The sequence below is a fragment of the Stegodyphus dumicola genome, chromosome 2 (genome assembly GCF_044657685.1).
Source record: "Stegodyphus dumicola isolate Sdum_Otavi_A_Nest chromosome 2, ASM4465768v1".
Lineage (NCBI taxonomy): Eukaryota > Metazoa > Arthropoda > Arachnida > Araneae > Eresidae > Stegodyphus > Stegodyphus dumicola.
In genome coordinates, this window is record NC_140769.1 from 143,957,605 (window position 1) to 143,984,565 (window position 26,961).

At 37.1% G+C, this 26,961-nt stretch overlaps 1 protein-coding gene across 2 annotated transcripts in view; it reads left to right on the forward strand.

Annotated features, from left to right (window-relative positions):
* The window catches only part of LOC118203338 (alanine aminotransferase 2-like), a 149,620-nt gene extending 123,081 nt beyond the window's left edge, over window positions 1-26,539 (forward strand). For both annotated transcript variants that reach the window (XM_085811172.1, XM_085811173.1), the window contains 3 exons: window positions 18,513-18,668; window positions 26,045-26,157; window positions 26,291-26,539. In XM_085811172.1, the coding sequence (XP_085667298.1) occupies window positions 18,513-18,668; window positions 26,045-26,157; window positions 26,291-26,384 (363 nt within the window). In that variant the 3' untranslated portion in view covers window positions 26,385-26,539. The remainder of the gene's footprint in view (window positions 1-18,512; window positions 18,669-26,044; window positions 26,158-26,290) is intronic.
* The last annotated feature ends 422 nt before the right edge of the window (window positions 26,540-26,961 follow it).

Here is a 26,961-nt window from a genome sequence, read left to right on the forward strand (position 1 = left end):
TGATGATGATGATGTCGTGTGTAAGACAAAGTGCAATTATATAGCTCCGAAACTGTCAAAGACAGATTTTGCAACCTCCGCAGCTCTATCAGTATAAAGTAGGTCCACAGGGTCTTCAATGCCGATGTTAAACAGTCTGGCCTGGATTGCTGGGCAGCTGAAGATGTGATGGCGAGACAGTGGGATGTCATCTGGGCAATGAGGACAAATGTTGGTGTAACTACGCTGTCCGTCTGCAGAAATCCTCATCCCTTTTAAGTGAACTGTCCTAAGTCTAGTTATGATAGTCGATATGGCTCTGTCACAGTTCAATTCCGGGATGGAGTTTCCTTTAACTTGACCGATTAGTCTTTGGTTGGCAACTGCATTGGCATCAACGACGGTTAGGCAGTTAGATGGCTGAGGAGAATCACGGGATGCCTTTGCAAGCTCATCGGCCTTCTCATTACCAAAAATATTTACATGAGCCGGTATCCATTGTAAGATGCAGGATCTTTGGGCAGCAATGATTTTGTTTGTGAGCTCAATGATCTGATGACTGAGTTGACATTTGCCCTTCTGGATCGCTTTTAATGCTGATATGCAGTCAGAGAAGATGATGATGCCCTTGGAACTCTGGTCTTCTTTAGAGAGATAAATCTCCAGAGCACTTTTGATGGCGAAGAGCTCGCATGTATAGTTTTTTTTTATTTTATTTTTTTTATTGAAAATTTTAAATCCTTGTGCACCACATAGTATTACACAAGGCTTACAGAGGTAAGTAAAAAAAAAAAACAAATACAACAACACAACACAAAATAAAATAAACTTACAAATTCACAGATGATACGTAAGAGATAAATTTACAGAAAAAAGAGAAAGCCATTTTATGTTGAATAAAAACATGAAGAGGGGGAGGAAATGAAATATTCACAGAGTTTAACTTAGAAATGAGTTCCTTTCGTCCTTCCTTGAGCTTTGAACAATAGAACAACAAATGTTCGACATTTTGCACTCCCCCGAAACTGCATGAACACAAGTCTGTACTAAATAATCTAAATCTCTTCAGATATGAATTGAATTTACCATGTCCAGTTAGAAATTGAGTAACTTCAAAATTGCAGAAAAAGTGTTTATTATTCAGTCTGTGAGGAATGGAAGGAAAATATAGTTTAGTCAAAGAGGCAGTAGTAGAATTCCTGTATAGTTCATTCCACTCGAGTATTGTATCATCCCTACTTTTGTTCTTGTAAAATGACTTAGGAAGTATCATTGGAGTAATTACTTGAAGATGTGTAGCTTGTTTTGCCAACCAATCAGCCCGTTCATTTCCTAGATTGCCAGTGTGGCCACGTACATGAGAAAAGATAACATCAACACCTTTATTATTAAGGTCTTTAAGAAGAGCATGGGAAGTCACAATTAATTTATTATATGAGAAGATATTCCTAAGAGAAAATAAGGATGAAAGAGAATCAGTGCGAATAAGAAATTCAGCACTTAGCGAACAGTTGTTAGATATCCACTTAATTCACTCACTAATGCACAGTAATTCGGCTTGGAAAACACTGCATTCATTGGGAATTCTAAAGAGTTTGTATTCCAGTTCAGAACCATTATGGAAAACGACATAAGCTAATCCAACTCGATTATTAATTTTACTGCCATCTGTATAACACACAACAGGGAAATTATCATCAACAGAATTGTCATAAATGATAGTTTGAATTGGCAAACAATTGGCAGGATAAGGAAGATCTTCAAACAACACCTTGGCATCGAACATAAATTTGCTGATGGTATCTTTAAACTTTTTGTCATTCAAAACATGAAGGTCAATCGGAGGAAATCCTGAAATTGCGAAACAGGCTTCATAGCTAATTGTTCTGTAGCCATGCACAACTCTTAGTAAAATTCTTCTTTGAATTCTGCGAAGTATACGGGAATTAATCTTCTTTTCTAAAGCTGTTCCCCACACTCTAGAAGCATAGCAAATAAAGGGGACAATACCCTGCTTATAAATCATATCAATAATATTAACTTTTAAACCAAAAGTATTGCAAGAGACACGATTAAGTCCTCTAAGTATATTTTCACATTTATTGGATAAATACATAATATGATTTTTCCAACAAAACTTATTATCAAGAATAACGCCTAAATATTTAATTTCATTCACCGTTTCGAGTAAGGTTTTATCCAAGTAAAGTTGTTGGTTTGTATAGCTGACATGCTTTCTTTTAATTATCATAATTTTAGATTTATTAGGATTGAATTCCAATTTCTGTTCTCTGGACCAATTGGAAATAATAGTAAGGGTGTTTTGAGCCGTATTAAAGAGAGTAATGGGACACTTCTCTTGAAAGCAAATTAGTAGATCATCAGCAAAAGCAATTGTTTTACAACTCGGACAATGTGAGAGTCTATTGAGTAGATCATTCATAATTAAATTCCACAATAAAGGTCCGGAAACCGAGCCTTGAGGGCAACCTCTTTCCAAAATGCGGGAGGAAGAAACGTGGCCAAGGGAGAGCAATGCAGATCTGTCATGCAGAAAATCTTTAATAAGGTGGTAAATATTACACGGAATACCAGCTTTCCTTAAAAAAACAAGTAACCCAGGACACCAAGCGTGATCGAAAGCACCTTTGATATCAAGAAACACTAAAACTGTGTGTAAATTTCTCTTCTTACCTTCGTCCACTATGTCTTTTAAGTACAAAAGAGCCTCTTCACAACTCTTATGAGGGGTAAAACCAAACTGTGCTTTATTTAGCAGCTTTTTACAGCTTTTCTAGGCATTTTCCTAAACTGGGAAGAAGACTAATGCATCTCAAGTTATCTAAATGCGTGATACGAGGACCACTATTCTTAGGGATTAAAACGACATTCGCTGTTTTCCAGCAACGAGGAAATGAACCAAGCCTCAGACAAGTATTGAAGATTTTGGAGAATAAATTTGGAAACATTCTATGAACTTGCTTCAAAATTTCGTTTGAAATAGAATCAAGACCAGGAGCTTTATTGCATTTAAGTTTTTCTATAACACTATTTCTGACATAGTAAATGGAGGATCTGGATTAGCAACATAATTTAACGAAGCTTCAGCCCTAATCATTCTATGAAACGAATTATCCGTGCTAAAATGGTCCGTGGGAAAGCTTCTGTTAAGAACCTCATTAACAGTTTCTTCAAGCGACTTTGTACAATTACCAGATGGGAGATAAATTCCACTGACTTCAATTCCTTTCATAAAATTTTTCTTTATACCATTCGTATATATTTTTTTCCAAACATTCCTTTCATTTATACTCATTAGGAATTCTCTCCAAGACTTAAGCTTTGCATCCTGGAGCTTTAAACTGTAACTATGCCTTAAGTGAAGATATTTTTGTTTATATAACTCTCTAAGAGTAGGGTTACGATTTCGTTGAAACCTACGTCTAGCAGCGTTAACCTGTTTTCTCATACAATCGATTTCAGTAGTCCACCAAGGTACCTTATGAACCCGTGATTTTTTAGAGGCATGGAAGCCTTAGATGCGTTATAGAGAATCGAGACAAAATTTTCTAGTCGAGAGTTTAATGCATGCTTATCCGTACAGCACTCAATAAACTGCGAAAACTCATCAATCGACTGCTTACATGTATTGTAAAAAATATTCCAGTTAGCTTTCTTTACACTGAAGACAATTTTGCTGTTTTTTCTGTCATAGAAAGTGTTATTAGAAGCTACAGAAAGTTCAAACTCAATCGCACAGTGATCAGAAAAGGATTCATAATCTGGTTGACACCAACACAAAATATCTGCAAGAAGATCAGATCCCACAACCGTAATGTCAATATAGCTTGAACCTTGAGTACTACAGAAAGTAGGACCACAGTCTTCGTTTAGAACGAACAAATTATTCATACTTAAAAATTCACAAAGTTTAACCCCTCGAGAATCTGAAACTGGACTATGCCAAATTTCAGATTTGCTGTTGGCATCCATAGCCCAAATCAATCTATTACAATTTTTTGAAGCTAATGCTACATTAATTTTATGCAGATCCAAGTCGATATTTCTATTAGGTTCAAAATAATAGGAAAAAAAGATAAAATCTTGAGTATTGAGAGTAACATGAATAAACACCATATTATAATCAAGATTATTAATATCAAGCAGAGTAGACAGCTTTTGATTTCGTACAATAATAGCAGCTTTAATGGTATCACTATTAGCATCAAAGTAAACCCGGTAAGAGGAAGGCAAGTTGGGAAGAGAGCATTTATAAGAGTGAGGCTCCTGAACAAGAGCGATATCAATGTTATAATTTTCCATATTTAAAACAAGCTGCTGAGTAGCCATTTTCGAACGATGAAGATTAAGTTGAATAATTTTAAGAACAGAAATGGGAAAGTTAGCCATAATTAATTTGAGAAATTATTCTATTCTTCATAAAAATGTGAGAAGGACAATTTTCCGAGAAAGGCTTATGCTTGAATCATCAACTTTCTTGCCAACATCCTTGATTTTGCTATTATAACGAATGCAATTTACACAAGCTTGGGTTTCTTGAGTTTGGCAGTGCTCACTTTTATGTTCTTTTGCACATTTAAAGCAAGCAACAGAATTTCTGCAGTTAGCTCCTTTGTGATTATAGCCAAGGCATTTAAAGCATCTATTTATTATGATAAACTCCTCTACTTTACAAGCCGACAACTCAAAATGCAAATACCCCAAAGGTAGGCATTTTCTGTATAGCTCGGGTTTCATTTCGACAACGATATGCTTTGAGTTTTGGAATTTTTTAAGAGTAAAACAGAATTTCATGTCATTAATACATTCATTACCATAAAAAATGTCAGGATTTTGATTAAAGAGAACAGTTAATACATCTTTATCATCAATTTCATTTGGCACATTTTTAATAAGTAGAGCAGGATTTTTCTGTCTTGGAAGAGAAGAAATTAGTTCAGGTTTGTTGTTGATTTCATCTTTTAGTTTATCACGATCAGTTGAGGAAGAGCATTGCACTAAAATTCTGTTATTCGAAATCGTCCTAATATTTTTTATACCTAATTTCTTTTCTGTCGGATTAATTTTTTCCTTCAAAAGTTTTTTAACATCAAGGGATGTAAAGTTTTCCAATCCAGCAGCTGCCGAAACAAGCAAATTACAATCATTTGACTGTTTGTTTACATTTTCTCCACTAGATGGCGATACCACCTCAGCATAAGAAGGTCTCATAACAGAGGTCTTCTAACTTGCCACACAAGCTTCGCGATAATTAGCAGATTGTAATCTTTCAAAATTTTTAATTATAAGAGATTTTAACTCACCCAAAGCCGTCCTAGCATGTTCACGCAGCTCACCGTTCATATTACATTTAGATGCAAGTGCTGTGTTGATAGTATCATAATGTTTTTCAAGAGACGTGTAAAACGCGTCAAGCTCTTTATCCGCCATCTTGAATTCCGCATGTATAGTTGGAGGCGATTTTCGCAACAGGAATACTGTGGCATTTCTGTACTCCGTCTGGTCCGATGAAAAAGACTCCCGCTTCTCCTCTGTTCAGATTGGAGTCGAAAGAGCCGTCTGTATAGGCGATCGTCAGATCTTGAGTTAAGGTCGTGAGTTTCCCAATGGTATGGTCACCCTTTTCTTTGATTATTGCGGTGGGATCTTTCTTGGTCGAAGGCTGTAAGAGATTTAAATAAATTTTTGTCTGGGGGAGAGGGCACAGAATATTGTAAGGCTCTTTGGAGATTTTGAGAATCTCATATTTGAGGTTGATGTCATTTTTAATATCTTGGTCATGTTGGAGGGTTGAGGATCTCTTAAGCCTGCAATTGTCACTCCATACCCTGAAGGTTCTACTTGAGATATGATGTTCAGCAAAGGTTTGTATTTTGTTGGTAAATTTAATTGTTACTAATTTTCTTCTGTTCTCCAAGGGGGCGAGGCCGCATTCCTTTTCAATTTTGATGTTATTAGTTCATGAAACAGATCCAGTGATGATTTTAGAGGCCCTATATTGAACAGTGTCGATCTTTCCTTTAACAGTAGGTCTTGCCGATACCCATATGGGTGCTGCGTATTCTAGAACAGGCCTGACGATGGAAGTGCAAGTATTCTTCAGGGTTTTGGGTCATGATCCCCAAGAAGCACCACAAAGTCTTTTAAGGATGTTTAGCTCGTTCAGTGCCTTTATTGAAACATGTTCAAGGTGTTTAGAGAATCTCAACTCTGCATCTAGAGCCAGTCCAAGATACTTGGTGTTCGAAGTTTGTTTAATTTTAGAACCTAATAGCTTTATAATAGGATGAAACGAGCTTCTATATCTTCTATCTGAATGAATTCTATGAATTTAATGCACGTGCTCTTGTATTTTTAATTCCCGGCTTAGCTTTCCTTCAACATTCGTCACGCGCTGCACCGCACGGGGAATAAAAAAATTTAATTTCTAATTCAACTCACATTAGCTAGTTAAATACCAAGTCCGCAACATTACCCCCTTCTCAAGAACTGCACGTCCCGAGCAGTACAATCCCTGGACAGAAAGCCAAACTTACAACTATGGCATAAATGCAATAATAAACATTACATTACAATAACAACAAAAAAATTAACAATAAATGCAATTAAATATTAAATACAAATAAAATCAAATACACATTGAGAAACAAAAAGGACAATGGTCTTACACTATTTACAATTATTTATACTACGTACTATGTCCAGAGTAATGAGCTAACCTGTCGTAATGAACGACTTTAGGTTTAGAGTTCGAAGACTTACGGATCCGAACCACGACGTCATTCAGCCTGTTTAGGACTGTGTACGAACCATTCCAAGGTGACTGTAATTTCGGACAGAGTTAATTCCGTCGAGCCGGGTTCCACAGCCACACCTTGTTTCCTTCGTGGAATTGATGTTCAGTAGTGTCGTATCGGGACTTCATCTTCTCCGTCGCCAAGTTGACTCGCTCTCGTGCGAGTTGTGCATCACTTCAAACCGAGCCTGGAGACCTTGAATATATTTCTCAGGCGATGAAGGAGCTTCCGGAGGGCTACCAAACAAGAGATCACAAGGCAGACGAAGGTCACAACCGAAGAGCATCTGTGATGGGGAACAGCCGATAATCTCGTGGACAGCACTGCGGTAAGCCAGTAAAAACAGTGGTAATTTCTTGTCCCAATCCTGTTGGTTTCTAGAAACCACTAATCAGAGGTTATTAAAGATGGTTCGATTGAACCTCTCTACCATGCCTTTCGACTGGGGATGTAATGGCGTCGTTTGGGTTTTGTCAATGCCGAGTAGTTTGCAGGGCACTCCGAACCTGGAAATCCAGTGCTGTATCATCACTTCAGCTACTGTGCCAGCCTCTTGATCAGGAATAGGATACGCTTCAGGACACTTGGTGAAGTAATCAATGACAACGAGTATGCATTTGTTGCCATTAGCAGTTCGTGGCAGAGGTCCCAAGATGTCAAAAGCGATACGTTCAAAAGGCGCACATACGTTGTAACGTTGCAGCTTGACTCGGTTGCGTTTTTTCGGTCCTTTTCCACCTGCACAGGTATCGCAGGATCGGCAGCCCTTTTGCACGTCATCCTTTGCATTATTCCAGTAAAAGCGCTTACGAACTCTCTTTAAGGTCTTCATTATTCCAAAGTGACCTCCTGTATGGCTGTTATGTAGTTCTATAAGGACATCAGGAATCCGGGATCTCGGAAGTATCAGTTGCCATTGGAACGTCTCCCATCATCCGATTCGAATTTCCGGTATAAGACGCCGTTTCGAATGTGAAGTGAATACCAGAGTGCCCAATATTGTTTTGTTGTAGGACTACAGATAGAAATGTCCTGCCAGGTAGGTTTTCTGTTTGATAACTTCATTAAATCAATTATGGGTTTAACGTCGCAGTCTTCCAGCTGGTGTTTCCTGACTTCATCATCACTCCACGGCTCTCGATCAGCCGATGTTGATGTTGTAATTTGTTTTGCGACCGGAGTCAGCAGGTCCGTATTTCGCTTCCACCCTGGAACAATATCGGCAGCTTTCTCGGCAAGGTCTTCTAGACAGGGCGTCGGCGTTCCCGTGTGATGATCCCTTACGATGACAGATAGTGATGTCATATTCTTGGAGTCTCTGTATCCACCTGGCTATTTGACCCTCAGGATTCTTGAAATTTAAAAGACTGCCCAATGAGGCATGGTCCGTGCGGAGGACGAATTTTCTGCCGTATAGATAATGATGGAAATGCTCTACGGCTTTAACTAAGCCGAGCACCTCTTTTCTAGTGACATAGTAATTCCTCTTCGGTTTAGACAGGCACTTGGTCCAGTAAGCTACTACACGTTCTTGGTCGTCTATTTCTTGGGACAAAACAGCACCGACACTTTCATTGCTCGCGTCCGTGTCGAGAATAAATGGTCTGTCGAGCTGAGGATACGTCAGGATTGGATCAGATGTTAAAGCTTCCTTTAAGTTGTTAAATGCATCCTCACATTCTTTTGTCCACAAGAACCTTTGCTTGCTCTCTGTCAGCTTGTGAAGGGGTCTTGCGATGGAAGAAAAGTCCTTCACGAATCTCCTATAGTAGGTGCAAAGCCCTAGGAAGCTTCTCAGCTGATGGACATTTTCGGGATTTAACGGCCGACACATTTTCAGGATCCGTGCACACACCTTCTGCAAAGATGACATGTCCCAGGTAAGTCACTTCCTTTCGGAACAATTTGCATTTAGAGAGACTCGGCTTCAGATTGGCTTCTTTCAGTTTCTGAAGCAAATTTCTAAGATTTTCTAGATGTTCTTCAAACGTCTTTCCGACGATGATATCAGACAGGCATCGTAGGAAAGACCTTTCAAAACAGTCTCCATTAGACATTCGAATGTAGCCAGCGCATTGCAGCGTCCAAACGGCATCACCTTGAACTGCCAAAAAGTCCTTGTCCAGTAGTAACTGCAGTCTTTTCTCGGTCATCGGGATGTATTTCTACCTGCCAATACCCACTCTTTAAATCAAGTGTTGAGAACCACTTGCTTCCAGAAAGAGTGTCTAGAATGTCATCAATTCTAGGAAGAGGGTAACTGTCTTTCTTCGTAACATTATTCAACCGGCGATAGTCAACGCAAAATCTTGTTGAGCCGTATTTCTTTCTGACGAGGACGATGGAAGATGCCCATGGACTTGCTGAAGGCTCGATGACATCGCCTTCTTCCATATCCTTTAAAAGTGTTCGTACCTCTTCCTGTTTAGAAAACGGTAGACGTCTTGGATGTTGCTTGATTGGGGGAGAATCGCAGGTATCGATTCTGTGTTGTGTCAAACTGGTTCGACTCATGTCAGAAGGCGAGCGGGAGAAAATAACTTGAAGATCTTTAATGACGCGATCGGCAGCATTCCTCTCTTCATCGTTTAACTGCGCATTCTGCAATAACTCCGATGTAATGCTCTCTGAGGACACGGATTCTGACATGTTACTCTTTCTTTCAATGCTGGTTACTGGAGTACATGCTGCAATCACTTCACTTTTCTCAATAACTCTCGCCTTCCCAGCTACATTGGAAACTCTCAACGGGATAACTGACCCTTCTAGATAGGTCGACGAGTGCTGAGGCTACTAGTACTCCTTTCGGGCTATTACAGTTATTCGGATATTCTATGATGACGTAGCGGAAATTTCTATTTTCGGCTATGGATCCAGGAAGTACAAACTCTGTTCTTGCGGGTATTGTGGTATCATCTTGAGCTATGATTTTGTGGAAGATTTAACTCCATTATTAATTCCAAATAGGGCTACGTCCTCATATGGAAAATGCAATTCGTTATTCTTAAAGTCTAAGGAAAAATTGTATTTCCTTAGAAAGTCCAATCCGAGTATGCAACGATCAGTGATCTCTACTACAAATGCGGTGTGATGATAAGCGGCACATCCAAATATGATGTTAACGTTTACTTTTACGTCGATGTCGATCTTCTCACCGGACACAATCTGCAGGGGGCCCACCAGCGGCCGAGCGGTAAAGACCCTGAACACTGATAGTTCGGTCCGAGGTTCGAATCCCGCGAACGGGCTGGCTCCATGGGCGTTTTCTTACTTTACCCCATGTGTAACGTGTATACGAGCCAGTTTCCTTTAGAAAGTCCTCCACGAAGGCATCCCTCTCTTTAGGCAGATAGCCCTCGTGTGCTTTGCCATAACTGAATAATCCAATCCAATTCAATCCAGTCTGCAGGGTAACGCAGGCCGGCGTCCAGATATGTTTGCTTCCCAGTTGTTGAGCCAAATCTTTTCGGATGATGGTAACGTTGGCTCCTGTATCTATCGCTATATTACATTGAACTCCATTAATATGTCCTACTATGAAAAGTCCATTACTGTCGCCTCTCACTGCAGAAATCTGAATCGCTTTAAATTGGGGCTTTTCATTGTCTGGCAACCTACGCCCCGCGAGATGGCCCTTAATTAGTTTCCCTGCTGCTTGCTAGGAGCGGTATTAACATCCATGCCCTGGGGTGTTCTGTAGTTTCGTCGTATGTGCCCTTCGGCACCGCAGTTCCAGCATTTTATGGTCGGCTTCTTGTCACTAATATTTCTTCTCAAGGCATTGAGTTGTCTTCTTATATCGTCTAGACGAACATTAACTTGATCCCTTGGCTCCTGGACATGAGCAGCTCTGATTGGGTGGCGGTCTCTACGAGTTGCTTGCTGGGCTACCTCGAATTTCATGGCGTACACTAGAGCGCTTTTCAAGTCTTTAAAATCCGTCATTCGCAGTGTTTTCGGTATCTCAGGGTCCCGGATGCCATCGATGAAATATTTCAGCGACAGGATTTCTCTTGTTTCTGTAAAGCACTCCGTAAAGGCGAGATGGGACAGCCATCAACATCCGCGGCGAGCTCTTGAAGTGTTTCCGTGGGCTTCTGTTGACAGGATTTTAAGTGAAGCCTGCTGTAGTCTTTTAAACACTACTCCCCAAAGCGCAGCTCCAGCGCGCCGGACAGAGCTTCGAAATCTAACCTTTTGCTTTCGGGCAGAGTCTGAAGGATATCCCCTGCGTCTGCTCTCAAAGAAGCGGCGAGATGACAGGCCTTAGCTTGGGGATCCCATCCATTCACTTCCACTATTGAGATTTGCGTCTTATACACTTGCCAGGATGTCCTCCCATCATATTTTCACTGAATAACTTCAGTGAGGGACAAGCAGGCATGGGTAAACATTTAAAACCATCCGAATTGCTCCCTGCTGTCGCTACGAATTTCCTTAAAGTTGTAAGGATCCTAAGTTTTACTAACGTTTATTTTATTTTAAATCTTTACTATCACTTCTTATTTTCTACTTCCGGCCAGAATTAAAAGTTTTAAATTATTTATGCAAATTTGTCTTGCTAACGCCAAGTACTTAAACTGTGGCTTTTTGCCAAGCAAGAGAGAGGAAGGAGCTATTAGAAGCAGGCCGCTTGCCATAGTAGTTTTACTCGGTTGGTGGTTGCCTTCAAGGCCAGAGGTTTAATCCTCTTGATAATTTTAAACGTATCGTAGTGTTAACATTTCTCTGTACTACATACGGCCTTTCTGTTAATATACGGCCAATCTTCAAGTAGACCCTTGTTTATTAATCCAAAATTAGTTTAGTTAGAATTTAGTTAATATTTTTATATTCTTACGTTCAGACCACAAGTGGTTGGTCTCTGTATTCCGAAGTCCGGAAATCATTGTAAAGAGAGAAAAATAAAGGGTTTCGTATACCCTTCCTGTGTGTATTGTCTACTTCCCAAATTTATTGAACATAGCTTTAGTAAGCTCCCTGTTCTGAGTCAGGACAGTTAATGTTCCCAAAGCAAGTAAGGAGGAACACAGAACCAGACAGTGGCGCCCAACGAACAAGAATAACCATGGCCGAGTTTCAAGAACAACCTGTGGTGCCTGCAGAAACGGCTCAGAATCCAGAAATGCCAGCTGCCGCCCTGGAAGGATTTGGTTACATCGTCCAGACCATGCGTGCAGCGATGAAACCAGAAGCAACATTTAATGGAAACTCACCGGTAACCAGTTTTTTGTAAAAATTGGATGACCACTTCATGCTGGATCCAGGACACGATTTCCAGAAAGTCACCTTAGCTACCAGCGCTTTGAGGGGCCAAGCGCTTAATTTGTTCAAATGTATAGGCAGAAGCCTCTTGGGTCAAGCGGGAAGTCAAACCTATACTTACGAAAATTTTAAGACTGCCTTAGTAAAAGCCTTTCCTGTCGTAAGAGATCGTACAAAATTAGAAACGGAACTTTTCAGCATATATCAGCAACGAATCGAAAATCTTTCCACCTTTATTTTAAGAAAAATTCACGTCTTCAAACTCTTGTATGGAAACCGTCCGGATCCTGAGATAATTCAAGTGATTTTGCCGAGGTTACTTCCCCAAGTACAAGACTTTATTGTGAGCAACGAAGCCAATTTGGTGCGCCAAGACCACAGCAAAGTCAAGAACACGGCTACGAAAGCAAAGCGAATTAGTGGGCAAGGAAACCCGAGTATCCAAAAACAACCGGCGAACGTCGACAGTTCAATAGTAAGCCAGAAAAAAAGTCTGAAGGCCAGCGGAAAAAGAAGGAAGGCATGGAAAGGAAGAAACAAGATTTAAACTAAAACGGATTTCTCCTGATGGGAGGTTGCGGAAATCCGAAGGCCAAGAAAACCCCTCTTCCTTCAAGTTAAATACAGTGATGGTGAAAAATTTGACTCTTCCAAAGATTGAAGTGTTGATGAATAATATCCCAGCCACCTCACTCCTGGATGCAGGCGCGCAGTGTTCCTGTGTGGCAGAAGATTTTTTTAGGAAGTATTTTCGGAAATACCGCATATATAATTCGGAAAATACGACAGTGTTAGCTGCGCAGGGAGAAAGATGTAAGTGCATAGGTAAATTACCGCTATACGTTCGTATCAAGGACGAACAAGTAAAAATTATGTTTTTTATAGTAAAGAATCTGCAAGCACATATCATCTTAGGAATAGATTTTCTTTCAGAGGCAGAAGCAACACTGGATTTTAACGAAGCGTCCCTTAAGCTGACGATGAAACCAGTTCGAGAAAGGAAAACAGAACCACCAATGTTAAACCTTGACCACCTGCCTAAGGAAGAGCAACAAAAAAATCCGACAAGTGGTAAGTGAATTTGCTTCGTTATTTAGTGATATTCCAGTATTTACTCAAGTTACTAACCATAGTATCGACACCGGAGATTCACTGCTAGTTCGCCACAAACCATACCGGTATGATAAGAATAAAGAAAAAATTATAGAGTGGCACATTAGAGATATGTTACGTAAAAAGATCATACACAAAGAAATTATTCCGCGACCGAGAGAGAGGCACTTGCAGTTCTGTTAGCAGTGCAAAAGTTCCGAGTCTATTTTGGAAGGGCGCCAATAACAGTGTATTCTGATCATGCGGCGGTAACTAGATTGTACTCAGGGAAACTTATCCCCACGGTTAATAAGATGGGCACTCAAGTTACAAGAGTATAATCTGGTAATCAAGCACACCCCCGGAAAGGAAAATATCGTAGCAGATGCCCTATCCAGAATAAAAATAGATGAAGAAGGTAATACTGTAAAGGTGGCAATGCTCACAGCATGTACAATAAATTCCCCAGAAACTGTAATAACCGAACTGGGTAAGGATGCTGAGTTTAGAAATATTTATGAGTATTTAAAGGATCCTGAAAATTTTAGCCACCAAGATATTGTGGCGATAAGAAATAGGGCGGCCCATTACGAACTAATAGATGGTCTATTATTTTATACAAAAACTACGAACTCCAAAAACGAATTTCGACCTGTTATGCCAGCTAGTCTTAGATTAAATATACTGGAGGAGTTACACGACTCCCCTTTAGCTTCTCATGCTGGTATTTGAAAAACCATCCAACGCGTAAGCGAAGGAGTTTATTTTCCTGAGCTGCATAAGTTAACAAGGGCGTATGTACAGTCCCGCCCAACATGTCAAACAGTTAATAATATTAATTTCCGCCCGGCCGGGTTTCTAAATAGCATTAAATCCGAATTTCCAAATGAAATAATTGGCATCGATTTATTGGGCCCTTTCCCAAAAAGTCAGTTAAATAAAAGTCGGTATCTCCTTGTTATGGTTGATCATTTTAGTAAGTGGACCGAAATTGTTCCCTTAAAACGAGCCTCCGCGAAATTAGTTACTGATTCTATTTTAAATAAATATATTTTAAAATACGGGGCGCCCCTAAAAGTTATATCGGATAATGGTCCTCAATTTGTAAGTAATATATTTGAAGACATGTGCCAAAAACTGGGCATACGTCATTTGAAAATGGACCCGTATCAGCCGCAATCAAATATAGCGGAATGGGTCAATAGAAATATAGTGAAAATTATCCGTAGTTATGTTAAAAATTTTCATAAAAGCTGGGATAACTATGTCAATGAATTTGCTTTCGCCCTTAGGACCGCAAAACATGATACAACGGGCAAAAGTCCTGCTGAGTTATTTTTAGGCAGAAAGATTATAACGCCGTTAGATAAATTATTTTATGTTCAACAAAGAGCCCCAGAATTTAAAATGGGCGATATAGAAAAATTAATTAAAGAAGCAAAAAAGAACACTGAAGTAGCACAGAGAAAAGAGAAACTTTATTATGATATGAAACGACGGGGAGTAACTTATAAAGTAGGAGATGAAGTGTTAAAAATTAAGCATTCACTTTCTTCAGCACCAGAAGATAAAACTGCCAAATTTTTTCCACGATTTGAAGGACCATATGTCATAGAAAAAATAACTCAGGCTGTAGTGGTGTTAAAAGCCAGGTATAGTGAAACATGCTCCGCAAACATTGACCAGATAAAACCATTCTATAATCGTAATAAAATGCCAATATTTAAAGATCTTTTGCAGGATCCGGCACGGCAGGCACTGCAGGCACAAGCTCCAGAGGTGGAACAACGGCAATCACAAGGGCAAGCCATTAGGAGGCAGGAGCAATTGAAAAGAATGTTTCCCCGTTGGAAAATTGAAGGTAACAAGAAAAAGAAGCCGTTCCACCGACCAGAAAAGAGAGGAGCACGACCACCCCCAGAATGAAGAAGGGAGAAGTACGACGAATACAAAGACAGCCAGGAGAAATGACGGCAATTATAACCCGGCTCCCAAACAGAAGATCTACCCATCGGATAGGAGTCTACGCAGCAAATGTCGACGAATGGATAAAGGAAGACCAGCTGCAGATGAAAAGAAGCAAGAAAAATTTGAACAGCCAGCAACGAGATCCAAGCAGGAACGAGAGAGAGTTGTCCCGGTTCCGCCAAGACCAGCTGCCATCAAACGGCCGAGACCACAGGCAGAGGCTAAAAAGAAGGTCTTCAAGGGTGACCAAACTGGAAGGAAAAGAAAGCTCATAGAGGAAGGAACTGAAGGGCGAGCCCGCACAAGAAGGAGGATAAACCAAACGCCAATCTTTGCTACCTTCCAGGACTGGACAGAAAAAAGAATGTCCGAATATCACAAAGATAAGTAAAATTTTATGTTACTTTGCAACCTTAAGTTAATCTTTCATTCTTACTGCAAGTGGCAGAATTCAAGACGTTTTACCTCATCTGAGGTCTACCTTTATCGCCAAAAGGGCGGGAAATGTGTTGTTACCGATTTTGGTATTATGTTTTTCAATTACTCGCGAGTAAAACTAAAGTTGATGTATAATAGGAATGTGTAAATGCATGAATATTGTAAAAGTTATTGTATAAAATTTTATTTAAAAGATTCTGGCAAGAAACAAGTTTTAGTCTGAAAGACTTTTGAAATGTAGTATTTCAATGTAGAAGAATTGGCACTTGCTTGGAAAAGAATTGAAGTTAACAATGTACTACTAATGTATGTTTTAAAATGCGTAAAATTAACGGCATGTTAATATGTCCTTATATACAATGTGAAATGTTATTTTAAAAGTTAAGAAATACTGTGATATGTTAAAAGTGAAAGTAATGCCAAAAATGTTAACCTATTCGTGTGACTGTAAAAAGAGCAAATTATTGTGAATATGTGTTAAAGGTTGAATGAATGTAGTTAGGCTCTCAGACGCTACACTTCAGAGTTAGCCACTTTTCAGAATAGTACCTCAGGGTTTAGAGATGAATATAAGGTGTGTTCTGAGGTCTTGTTATGTTGAATTTTAACACGTTAGTGTTTTGATTGCAGGCGGTAGTGTTGAACATTTGTACATAGACACGTTCGTGTTTTGTGTTTTTCTTTACAACACATGTCAAAGAACACGGGGAGATAATTAAATAACGTCATGAATGAAATAAGAATGTTAAGAGAAATATAAGTATTCATGTTACTTGCCATTTAATTGTGTAACATTTCATTAAACTAGTTTTCCTTCCAGATCTCTGGAAGTAACCAGATTTCAACTAAGAAACCCCGTTTATAGATGCAAGTACAGATGAAAAGTAATTGTCCATGGAGTTAATAATGTAAAAACGATTTTTTTTTAAATTTCTAGTTTATAGTGAGAAATGTTTGTAAAAGATTGGCCTCGCGTTAGATTCTAGAGCTAAAAGTTTCCAACAAGGTCGTTTATACCTCAGTTTCAAACTAATTAACTCTGGCGGGAAGTATGTAAGGATCCTAAGTTTTACTAAAGTTTATTTTATTTTAAATTTTTACTATCACTTCTTATTTTCTACTTCCGGCCAGAATTAAAAGTTTTAACTTATTTATGCAAATTTGTCTTGCTAACGCCAAGTACTTAAGTTGTGGCTTTTTGACAAGCAATAGAGAGGAAGGAGCTATTAGAAGCAGGCCGCTTGCCATAGTAGTTTTACTCGGTTGCTGGTTGCCTTCAAGGCCAGAGGTTTAGTCCTATTGATAATTTTAAACGTATCGTAGTGTTAGCAGTTCTCTGCACTACATACGGCTTTTTGTTAATATACGGCCAATCTTGGAGTTAGGCACTTGTTTATTAATCCAAAGTTAGTTTAGTTAGATTTTTATTTAATACTTTTTATATTCTTACGTTCAGACCACAAGTGGTTGGTCTCTGTATTCCGAAGTTCCAGAAATCATTGTAAAGAGAGAAAAATAAAGGGTTTCGTATACCTTTCCTGTGTGTATTGTCTACTTCCCAAATTTATTGAACATAGCTTTAGTAAGCTCCCTGTTCTGAGTCAAGACAGTTAATGTTCCCAAAGCAAGTAAGAAGGAACACAGAACCTGATAAAGTATCCACTACTTTGGCAACTGCAGAAACCCTGTCATCAATTTGTTGTTCGATTTGGTGTTGGACGGCATAAACGCTTCCGTCAATTCGTTCCTCCACAGCAGAAACTCTTTTTTCAATGTGTTTACTTTCGACCGAGTCTATCCTACCTTCTATAGCCTCGAATTTGTTTTCTATTACGCAGGTAATTTCTCTTTTCATTTCTTCTTGACCTGCTTTCATCTCGTCTTTAACACATTTCTGTACCGCTTTCATTGCCTTTTTGACAGATCTCATCTCTCCTTTAACGGAATCTCCCATCTTTTCCTGACTAGCATCTATCTTTTCTTTCATTTCTTGTTTAAAGGCAGCTTGGCCAGCTTCCATCTTTTTCTGACCAGATTTCATCTTCTCTTTAATTTCTTCTTTAAAAGAGGCAAAGGCTGATATAAACTGCCTTAACTGTTTTTCCATCGCTCTTGTTACTGCCATTGAAATCCCACTTCTGACACCAAAAATTGTTGCGTGCGTACAGATTCGTCACGAAATGAATGCACAAGTCCGATGAAAAATGAACAAAATTTATTATTATCACAACGAATATGCTTAAATTTCCTCATATTCGGGCAATATTACAATATTTCACAATAGTTATCTTTTTAACTACAGAAACGTTCCAGAGAACTTAATTCAAAACAGCTAAAGAAAGCTAATCCGCGAATTCGCTACAGTCAACAAGAGCAGTTTTCTAAGCAAACTCTTAAAACAACAGACTATCTAATTCATCGAATTGAGAGGTTTTCCTCTTTTTATAAGATTTTAAATCGCGCGCGAGAATTTTCTGGAACTTTCTCGAAATTAAAAAGAGATATTTATTTATTAAATGTTAAATGCACGTGTTCTTGTATTTTTAATTTTCCGGCTTAGCTTTCCTTTAACATTCGTCACGCGCTGCACCGCGCGGAGAATAAAACAATTTAATTTATAATTCAACTAACATTAGCTAGTTAAAATGTATTATATATATATATATATATATATATATATATATATATATATATATATATATATATAATAAATTTTTATTGAAATTGCTGTTTTTTTAATAACGTTGTTCTGCAGAGTAAAATTCTGTGCAGTTTTTAAATTTAATGTACATTTAAAAGCCAAACGAAGGTTGTTCGCGTAGCGGCTAATAATAATAATAATAATAATAATAGCAGCAATTTCAATGTACAAACAAAGGTCAATAAGATATTTTAAATAGTCTTCTGACCTACTTATTGCAACAAATTTACTGATATCTTAATGTGTTTTAGGAAAAATCTAGCATTCTACAAGCTCTTAAGGAAAAGGCACAATACTGCTATGAAAAGCTTAATAGTGTCGAAGGTTTATCCTGTAGTAAAGTAGTTGGAGCTATGTTCGTATTTCCGAAGATTGAACTTTCAAAGAAAGCTTTAAAAGAAGCTCAGGTAAGTTATGTTCCTCGATTATTAAATCACTGAAGTTCTCATTACCTGAGAATTGGGAAGTTTTAAAAAGCATTCAAGTAAGCAATGCCCACTAGGCCTAACGCGTGGGATAGCTTCGTAGGAATTTCAAAAGGAAAACAGATAATATTCACGACACGCCATAGGAAAAAATCACGAAAATATGTAAATCATTAGCCGTTCGCCAGGATTTAGACCTGGGTCTGACCAGTGTTCAGCAGCCTTATTTGACTGGTGACATACATAAGCAGATAGAAGAGACAAAAGTAACTCTTACCATTAAAAACCTAAATAACTTTTACTAGAAACTAATTTATGGAAATTTAACAATAAACACATTAAAGTACACCGCGCAAAAAAGGAGGGAACAGTTCTATATCTTCCGTTCTACTCGGCCGATCGGCAAAACTCAAATTGCGTTTTCTGTCTGGAAAGCGCGACTTATTTATATTATTTTAACATTAGATTTATATTATTTTAACACAAAATGGGACTTTTTCTGAAATAAGATTTTTTTTTAATTTATTTATTTATTTTATTTTATTTATTTATTTATTTATTTTTTTATTTTTCGATTCTACGACTCAAATTATGACTAAATATTAATTTTGGTGCAAAATTTATGGAGAAATTCAACAATTTAACTGGGCCACTTTTTTTCAGTTCACGCCAAGAGTAATTCACTTTGCGAACTTCTTAATATATAGCAACCTATTTTTCTTTCCCTTCCATTGTGCAGGAGCAGAAAAAAAGTCACATCGTTCCTACCTTTTTACATTGTGGATGAGCGAAAAAAAAGTTACTTTGTTCCAACCTTCAAATAACTTTAACAAAAAGCCTAAAATGCATTTGATGTCATTATAATGACAAACTTCAAATAAATTCACGTATACCTTCGGAAATTTTAAATATAAAACTCTAATTTTTTGCAGGTATGCTTAGAAATACATCTTCTTTAGGATGATGGTAAAAATTTTATAGGTTATAATTCAATATTTTTGAAAATTTTCTAAAATTATTTAAAAATATAAATTTTAAAAATAAATCATAAAAAATGAGAGGGGGAAGATAATGGGAGACATAGAACTGTCCAAATTTTTTTTCCGCGGTGTACGTATATGCGCGTATTAACTGAATGCATGATGAACTGAAATTTTCTATTTGTTTGTATTTTCTATTTGCACGTATATTTATGTACGTATATGCGTAATGAACTGAATGCACGATGAATAAAAATTTTCCATTTGCATGTATATATATACACGTATGTTTATCTTTATATATATACAAGCGGCTAAAGTGTGTGTCGCCGATAGATTATTGTTGCCACTAGGAAAAATGAGCGTTTAAATTAACGTTTTCGCAGTTTTTAATTACTATCTCGGCCGATTAAAGTCGTACGAAGATGAGAACGGTATCGATGGATTCGGAGAATTTTTTGGAATCCGAGGATACGCGTCTCGAATTTCAGCTCCGCGCCGTTCCGTAGATATTCGAGAAAAAATAATTTGGCACGTAGCCAAATCCCTCCAATAGGGAAAAACATAAGAAAGAAAGTGCAAAATGTAGGGAAAACGTAGGGGAAAATTAGTTTTTAATTAATATCTCGGCTAATTAAATTCCCACGAAGACGCGAAGGGTCAAAATGGCGTGCCACGGACCTGCAGAATCCAACGGTGTGCTTCACTAAGCCCGGGAGCCAGCCGTTTCGGAGGAGATGATGTTTCTTCCCCGCCATATATATAAGCGGCTTCAGTGTCTGTTTGTCGCCGATAGTTCATTGGTTGCTTGCGTAACTGTACTAGCCAATAGAGCGAAGTTGCCACGGTACAGGTTTGCCGTTTCAAATGAGACGTAGACAATTTCCTATAAAACTTGCCTTTACTATGACCATCCATAAGTCTCAGGGCCAAACGCTTAAGGGGACTCATACACCTTAAACACCTTATGATCTTCGAATATGCGACTGTTGCCAGAATTGGGATATTTTATTTATTTTAAAAGCAATTACTTCCAACTTTTTACAGCTGACTACATAATACAGCTGCTTTGGAAAATAGTAACTAGAAAGCTTGTGTTGCCACAAATATTTTTGTAATTTGATCCTCTTTGTGATAAAATATTTCGCCATGTTTCCACCTTGCGCGCATGATATTTTAAAAATGGCTAATGGTACATACTTGAAATTTGATGGAATTCTTTATATGAGCACTACTTTCTAACTGAACCAACAATCTGATGAATATTTTAATATTGAAAAATTTTATGGACGAAAACATTAAAAATTTTGTTAATAAAATACATTTTATAAACTTAACTCAAAATAAAATAAAAATTTAACATGAAATTTTTAGAATTTTAGGTTCACAGTAGTTTCCAAATGTTATAAAAGCTATATATTAAATATGGAATTAAATTATGAAACAGAATGTTTTAAACTGTGCGCGCAAGTTGGAAACATGACGAAAAATGTTGTCACAAAGCGGATTAAATTATAAAAATATTTGTGGCAACACAAACTTTCTGATCACTATTTCAGAAAGCAACTATATTATGTAGTAAGCTGTTAAAAGTTGGTAGTAATTGCTTTTAAAATAAATAAGTTATCCCAATTTTTGCAACAGTCACTTATTCGAACATCTTATGGGTTTTAAGGTGTATGAGTCCCCTTAAGCTTGTTGGCATTTTTTTACCTGAGTCTGTATTTGGACACGGCCAACTTTATGTTGCCTGTTCAAGAGTTCGTGAAAGAACGGACGTAAAATTAAAAATAATGGATGGTCCTCTGCAAGGCGAGCTTAAAAATGATGGAAAGATCTACACAAGAACTGTTGTGCACAAAGAGACCTTTGACATGCGAATTAACATTTTATTATTTAAATCACCTTTATTTATTGAGCTAGCGCTGGCTCTTAAGAAATATACCGCCAGTGGTTTCCTTCATTGCACTCTACTTTAAGCAATTAAGCAAGTAGAAGAGGGAAACCCCGTGGGGCAGTAAGCAAAGAGGCGTCCTCGCCACTTGCCCTGGGTAATTCAGCTTGAATTAGCAGACACCTTTGCACAAATAATTTTAATTACAATTTATAATATCTAGAACAGCGTTCATTTCGTATGACCGCCGGGGTTTCTAGTGTATGTATATGCGTATTGAACTGAATGCATGATAAACTGAAAAGGCATAATGAACTGAAATTTTCTATTTTTATGCATGTATATGCGTAATGAACTGAAAATGCATAATGAACTGAAATTTTCTATTTTATATATTTTATCTGCACGTATGTATATATACGTATATGCACGCACGTATATGTATGTTTGTATGTATATGCACGCATATGTTCATGTATGTATATGTATCTGTGCATATGTGTGTACGTATATGTGTATGTAATAATTATAGATGTTTAAGTGTAACATTTTAGACGATGTTCATGTGTAAATTCATAAAGAAGTAGTGGTCGATAGTCAGCATTTATTTTCTGGTTGACATAGATGTATACAGCTTAATTAGTGCAGTCAGTGCATCCATTCTTGATCGCATCATTGTGATATGGTGCTCGTTGTTGAATTATTAGTAACACCATTGATTTGTCGACCACAATTGTTGAAAGAAAAGTAAGCAGACACATTCAAGGGAAAGGAGAATGGTTGCCAGAGCAGCAAACGATAGAAGGAACGCGACGAACCTAGCGATGAATTTCTCCCACCCTTGAACTTTCAATTTTTCGAAAACGTCATAGTATACGAATCTACTCCTCCAAAAATATACAATTTTTTTTTAATGATTTAACTGATAATATTATAGGAAAACAGTTAAAATATTTTTTAATAACGAGATTCGGCGATACAGCGTCATTTGGCAATATCCAAAATTTTCAAAAACTGAGTATTTAGAATTTTGAAAGCTGTCTAGGTGACCGAGTCTTGCAACAGAAGTATAAAATCTAGATATATATGTACAAAGAAGAATGCCTGTTTGGTGTGTTTGTTCGCGATTTATGCTATAATTATCTAAACGATAATTTTCGCCGTCATTTTTCCGAGTGGTAACAGTCTCGCACGCTGGAGATAAAAATCAGCATTATTTCGGGAAGTGTTGTCACTGCTCGCTTTCAAATTGTAGAGTTTGTTACTAAAAAATTTCTAAGTTTTACTATGAAATAAAAATAGCATTGCCAAACATTAAGTACATTATTCCCAATTCCAAAAATTCGTGGGAAGCCATTTTGACTGTTCCCATCTTCGTACGACTTTAATTAGCCGAAATATTAATTAAAAAATCTGAAAACACTAATTTTCGCCCTTATTTTTTCCGAGTTACTGCAGTCTCTCGCATTGGCGATTAAAAATGCTTTATTTTGAAAAGTGTCGCTACTGGTCGCTTTTCAAATCGTAGAGTTTTTTTAATCAAAAATTTGTAAATTTTACAAAATCTGTATATAAAAAGAACAATATTTATGTGTTTTTTCGCTTTATTGATTTCTGATCAATTATGATCCATTTTTTGCCACATTTAATCGACTAAAATTGAATATAGGTGAAAGATTGGTTGGAACTTGAGCTTCTACGACGATTTGTAGAAAGACGAAACGATTTGTAGAAGGACGAAAATCATTAAAAAGTGCTTGCCATTGTTGCTGATATAATGAGAGAGAATTAGTTTATTTTTCTATGAAAATTTTTTCTATGGGTTCCATATCGCATCACAGTGAAAACTGTATGACTATGAATCGCTTTGTTTGCAACGTTATTAGAGAAGGATTACAGCGGTATCGTCCTCTCTGTTGTTAAGATGCATTACTCTCAATCTAACTTAACCGAAGTGGTTTTCCTCATGAACTTTCGCTAGTAATGAATAAAGAGATAAGTGAGGGATATACTTTGGTAGTCAGCGCACGTTGCTTTAAAATATAAAGTTAAACATAATGTGAAATTGAATCTCTTAAAAATTAGATATAAGAAATGTTTTATTGCGATACGGACAGTTCTCATTTTCTATGATAATAAAAGTGCAATTTTCGGACTGAATGCGTAATACAAACAAGATGCAGTAAATAATTACCAAAGCAACTATCTATTTACACCAATCGCAATTAGCGAAGTACATCGACTTCGCAAGTTTTTACAACTGTAAGACTATTTACAACCGAACGCTAAAACCACCGAATACAGGCATTTCGAAGTGGATTCAAATCATGACGAATGGCCTGCCGAAAGAAACCATCTCCTTAGGTAACTTGTAAATGCGAGTTCTTTGTCTTGAAAGCCCTTTTAAAGTAAATTTTGTTTCGCCATATTTTGGAGCTCTTAATAATAAAAATGCTGCTGGTCCACTAGAGAACTATAAAGTCTCTGAACACTTGGTAGTTCCACCCTGAATTCGATTACAGGCGACATGGGCTGGCTACATGTGCGTTTTCGTGGTTTTCCCATGTGTAACGTGCATACGAGCCATTATCCCTCAGAAAATCCTCCACGAAGGTATCCTTTCCTTTAGGCACTTTAGATTACGGCAAAGCACATTCCCTAGTGTGCTTTGCCGTAATCTCAATAAACCAAACCAATAAAAATGCTATTAATTTTCAAACTGGCTAAATTTTTTTGGATACATTTTGTTTTGTTTTTTCGTCTTATATTAAACCGTACCCTCCTCCCAATAATCCCATAATACATGATTAAGACTTTGGTATTCTTTCCCCAGTTTATTTCAGCAAACATTTCTGAATTCGCATTCAGTTGAAACGAGGACTTTTCCCCATTGCTTCATCGTCCGTAATTTTCCTTACATTTCAGAAATCAGATTTCTCAGTTAAATATATTCTTGGGTGTTTCTGATTACGGCAATGTCTAAGAGGAGAGATGCCTTCGTGGAAGACATTCTAAGGGAAACTGGCTCGTATACACGTTACGCATGGGAAAACTGCGAAAACCCCAAGCAGCTAGCCCGTTCGCGGGATTCGAACCTCGGACCGAACTAGCAGTGTTCAGCGACTTTACCGCTCGGCCGCTGGTGGGCCCCATTTTGAATGAATTGAATGAATTTGCTTGGACGCACTCTCTTCTGGATCAGCGGTCCTCAACCATTTGGCTAACGCGTACCTTCTAAACAAAAACTGAAAATCTTTAGTACCACCACGACATTTTACAATTATTATTTTTCAGTCTCTCAATAGAAATATTAAAAAAAATATATTTTGCTCGGCCGCTGTTGAGCCAAAAAATACTCTTGTCTATTAATTTAAGGTAAAGTCTATTAAATTCGAATCTCCAGTTCTTATAATTTCAAACAGTATCCAAATACACTGTACGTATTCATACCTGCAAACAAAGACAATGAATTACGATTAAAATTCCTAATTCAGTTTCTCAATAAATTTTTATCTTCAGCAATCTTTTAAATTTTTAGTGCTTAGACTGTAAGCATAAAAAACTTTCACCTTAAAAAGTATTAACGGGTACTTACGGAAAATCCCGGCGACGATTTTAGCCTATTAAAGAAAAAACGCCAAACTAGCGATTTTTCGCCAAAAATGGAAAAGTCTTCTTCAAATACACTAGGTTTGATGTAACTTTGATTACACGTGTTATTTATTATACTTAAGTAAAAGACTTCTTTTTTTCCCCTGTATTACGCATTTTCGAAAAAAAAAAAAAAAAAAAAAATGCGAAAATACTAATTGCTAAACCTAACAAAATAATATTAATAAATAAACCTAGCGAAATAACCTAGGTAATAAAAACCTAGCGAAAATAATTGCTTTTACAATATATCTCCTTAATAAAAAATAATGGAAAATTTTAATGAAAAAATAAATTTAAATAAATGATAGTATAATAAATACATTTGAAAGAAATATAAGAATAGAGCGTTTTTTCCTTGTATTTAGTACATGATGTTTTTTTTTTTTTTTTTTTTTTTTTTTTTTGGCGCGATTGCCGCCTTCCGCAAGTACCTATTTATGTTACTTTAATATTAAATTAAATAATAAAAATATTGCTTTCACCTTAAAAATATTAACATAACTAAAGCGTGAAGAATTTGTTCATGTAAACTCAATTTGATTAAGACTTTATAAATTGATTATAAAGATTTTGATTCAAAAGACAGACTGGAATGTTCGCAAGACGAAATTTGATGCGAGTATTTTTCTCGACACAAAATTATCGAAGAGAAATATTCTGAAGAGCAAACCTGTGAAAAAAGTTTGCCTTTGGTAACAAAAACGTTTTGTACCTTTATTTCATCCACAGGAATTTAGCTACTATATATTACTTTATATTTTTCTAAACTTGCATAAATTTGGACATTCAAAATTTTCTGAACTGTATTAATTCTCTTTTTCATAACACAGAGACGGAGACAAAACCCTGATGAATTTTACTCAATGGAATTAGTCGAAACTGCTGGGGTATGTGTATTACCAGGACACCTTTTCGGCCAAAGACCAGGAACACATCATTTTCGGTAAACACATTTATTCAAACTACAAAATATTAAACCATTTCTTTAGCAGTTATTTTTTCTAATTTAGTAAGTGATGAAAATTATGCCGAGGGAGAAGAGAGGAATTTATATGTCTATTTTTTCTTTTATCTAGATTAACAATCCTGCCGCAGATGGACAAACTAAAAATAGTCATAGAACGCCTTCTTGAGTTTCATCTGAAATTCTTAGAGAAGTACAAGGACTAAATTTGGTATCAGATTCAGGACCAAATTTGGTTTCGAGGACTAAATTTTAATGCAAATCTTTTTAAATACCAGTGTAGAATGAGTTATTCAAGACATAATTCTTGTTCTTTTATTATTAATTATAGAAATAAAGAGAATGAGTGGGCTTTAGTTTCTGTAAAGAGCAATTCTTGTAAAAATCACTTACGCGGATTAGGTTTCCAAAATTTTCTCTATATTCACTCTCAAACCTCTTTCACAGCAGCTTCGCACCTCTACATCCCCTGTGAGGACATCAGCGAGCCTGCTATTATGCTTAAGCTGTTATTGCGTGTCCTCTGGAGGAAAAATCGGTTCATCTTTGGATTATGGTAACTTGACGATTTTTCGCGAAAATTTGGCGACCAACTCAGCTACAGCAACCCTCTATTTTTTCTTTCCGCCGCCATTTTGTCTTCACGAAGTAGACATGTTTCTTTTCTTTTTATTTACCCAACACTTTTTCCAACAATCTACTAGCCGAATTACACTTATGCTAGAAATTTTATCTAACAAAACTGCTTAATCATGACAAATATTCACTGCAAAATTGGGAAAA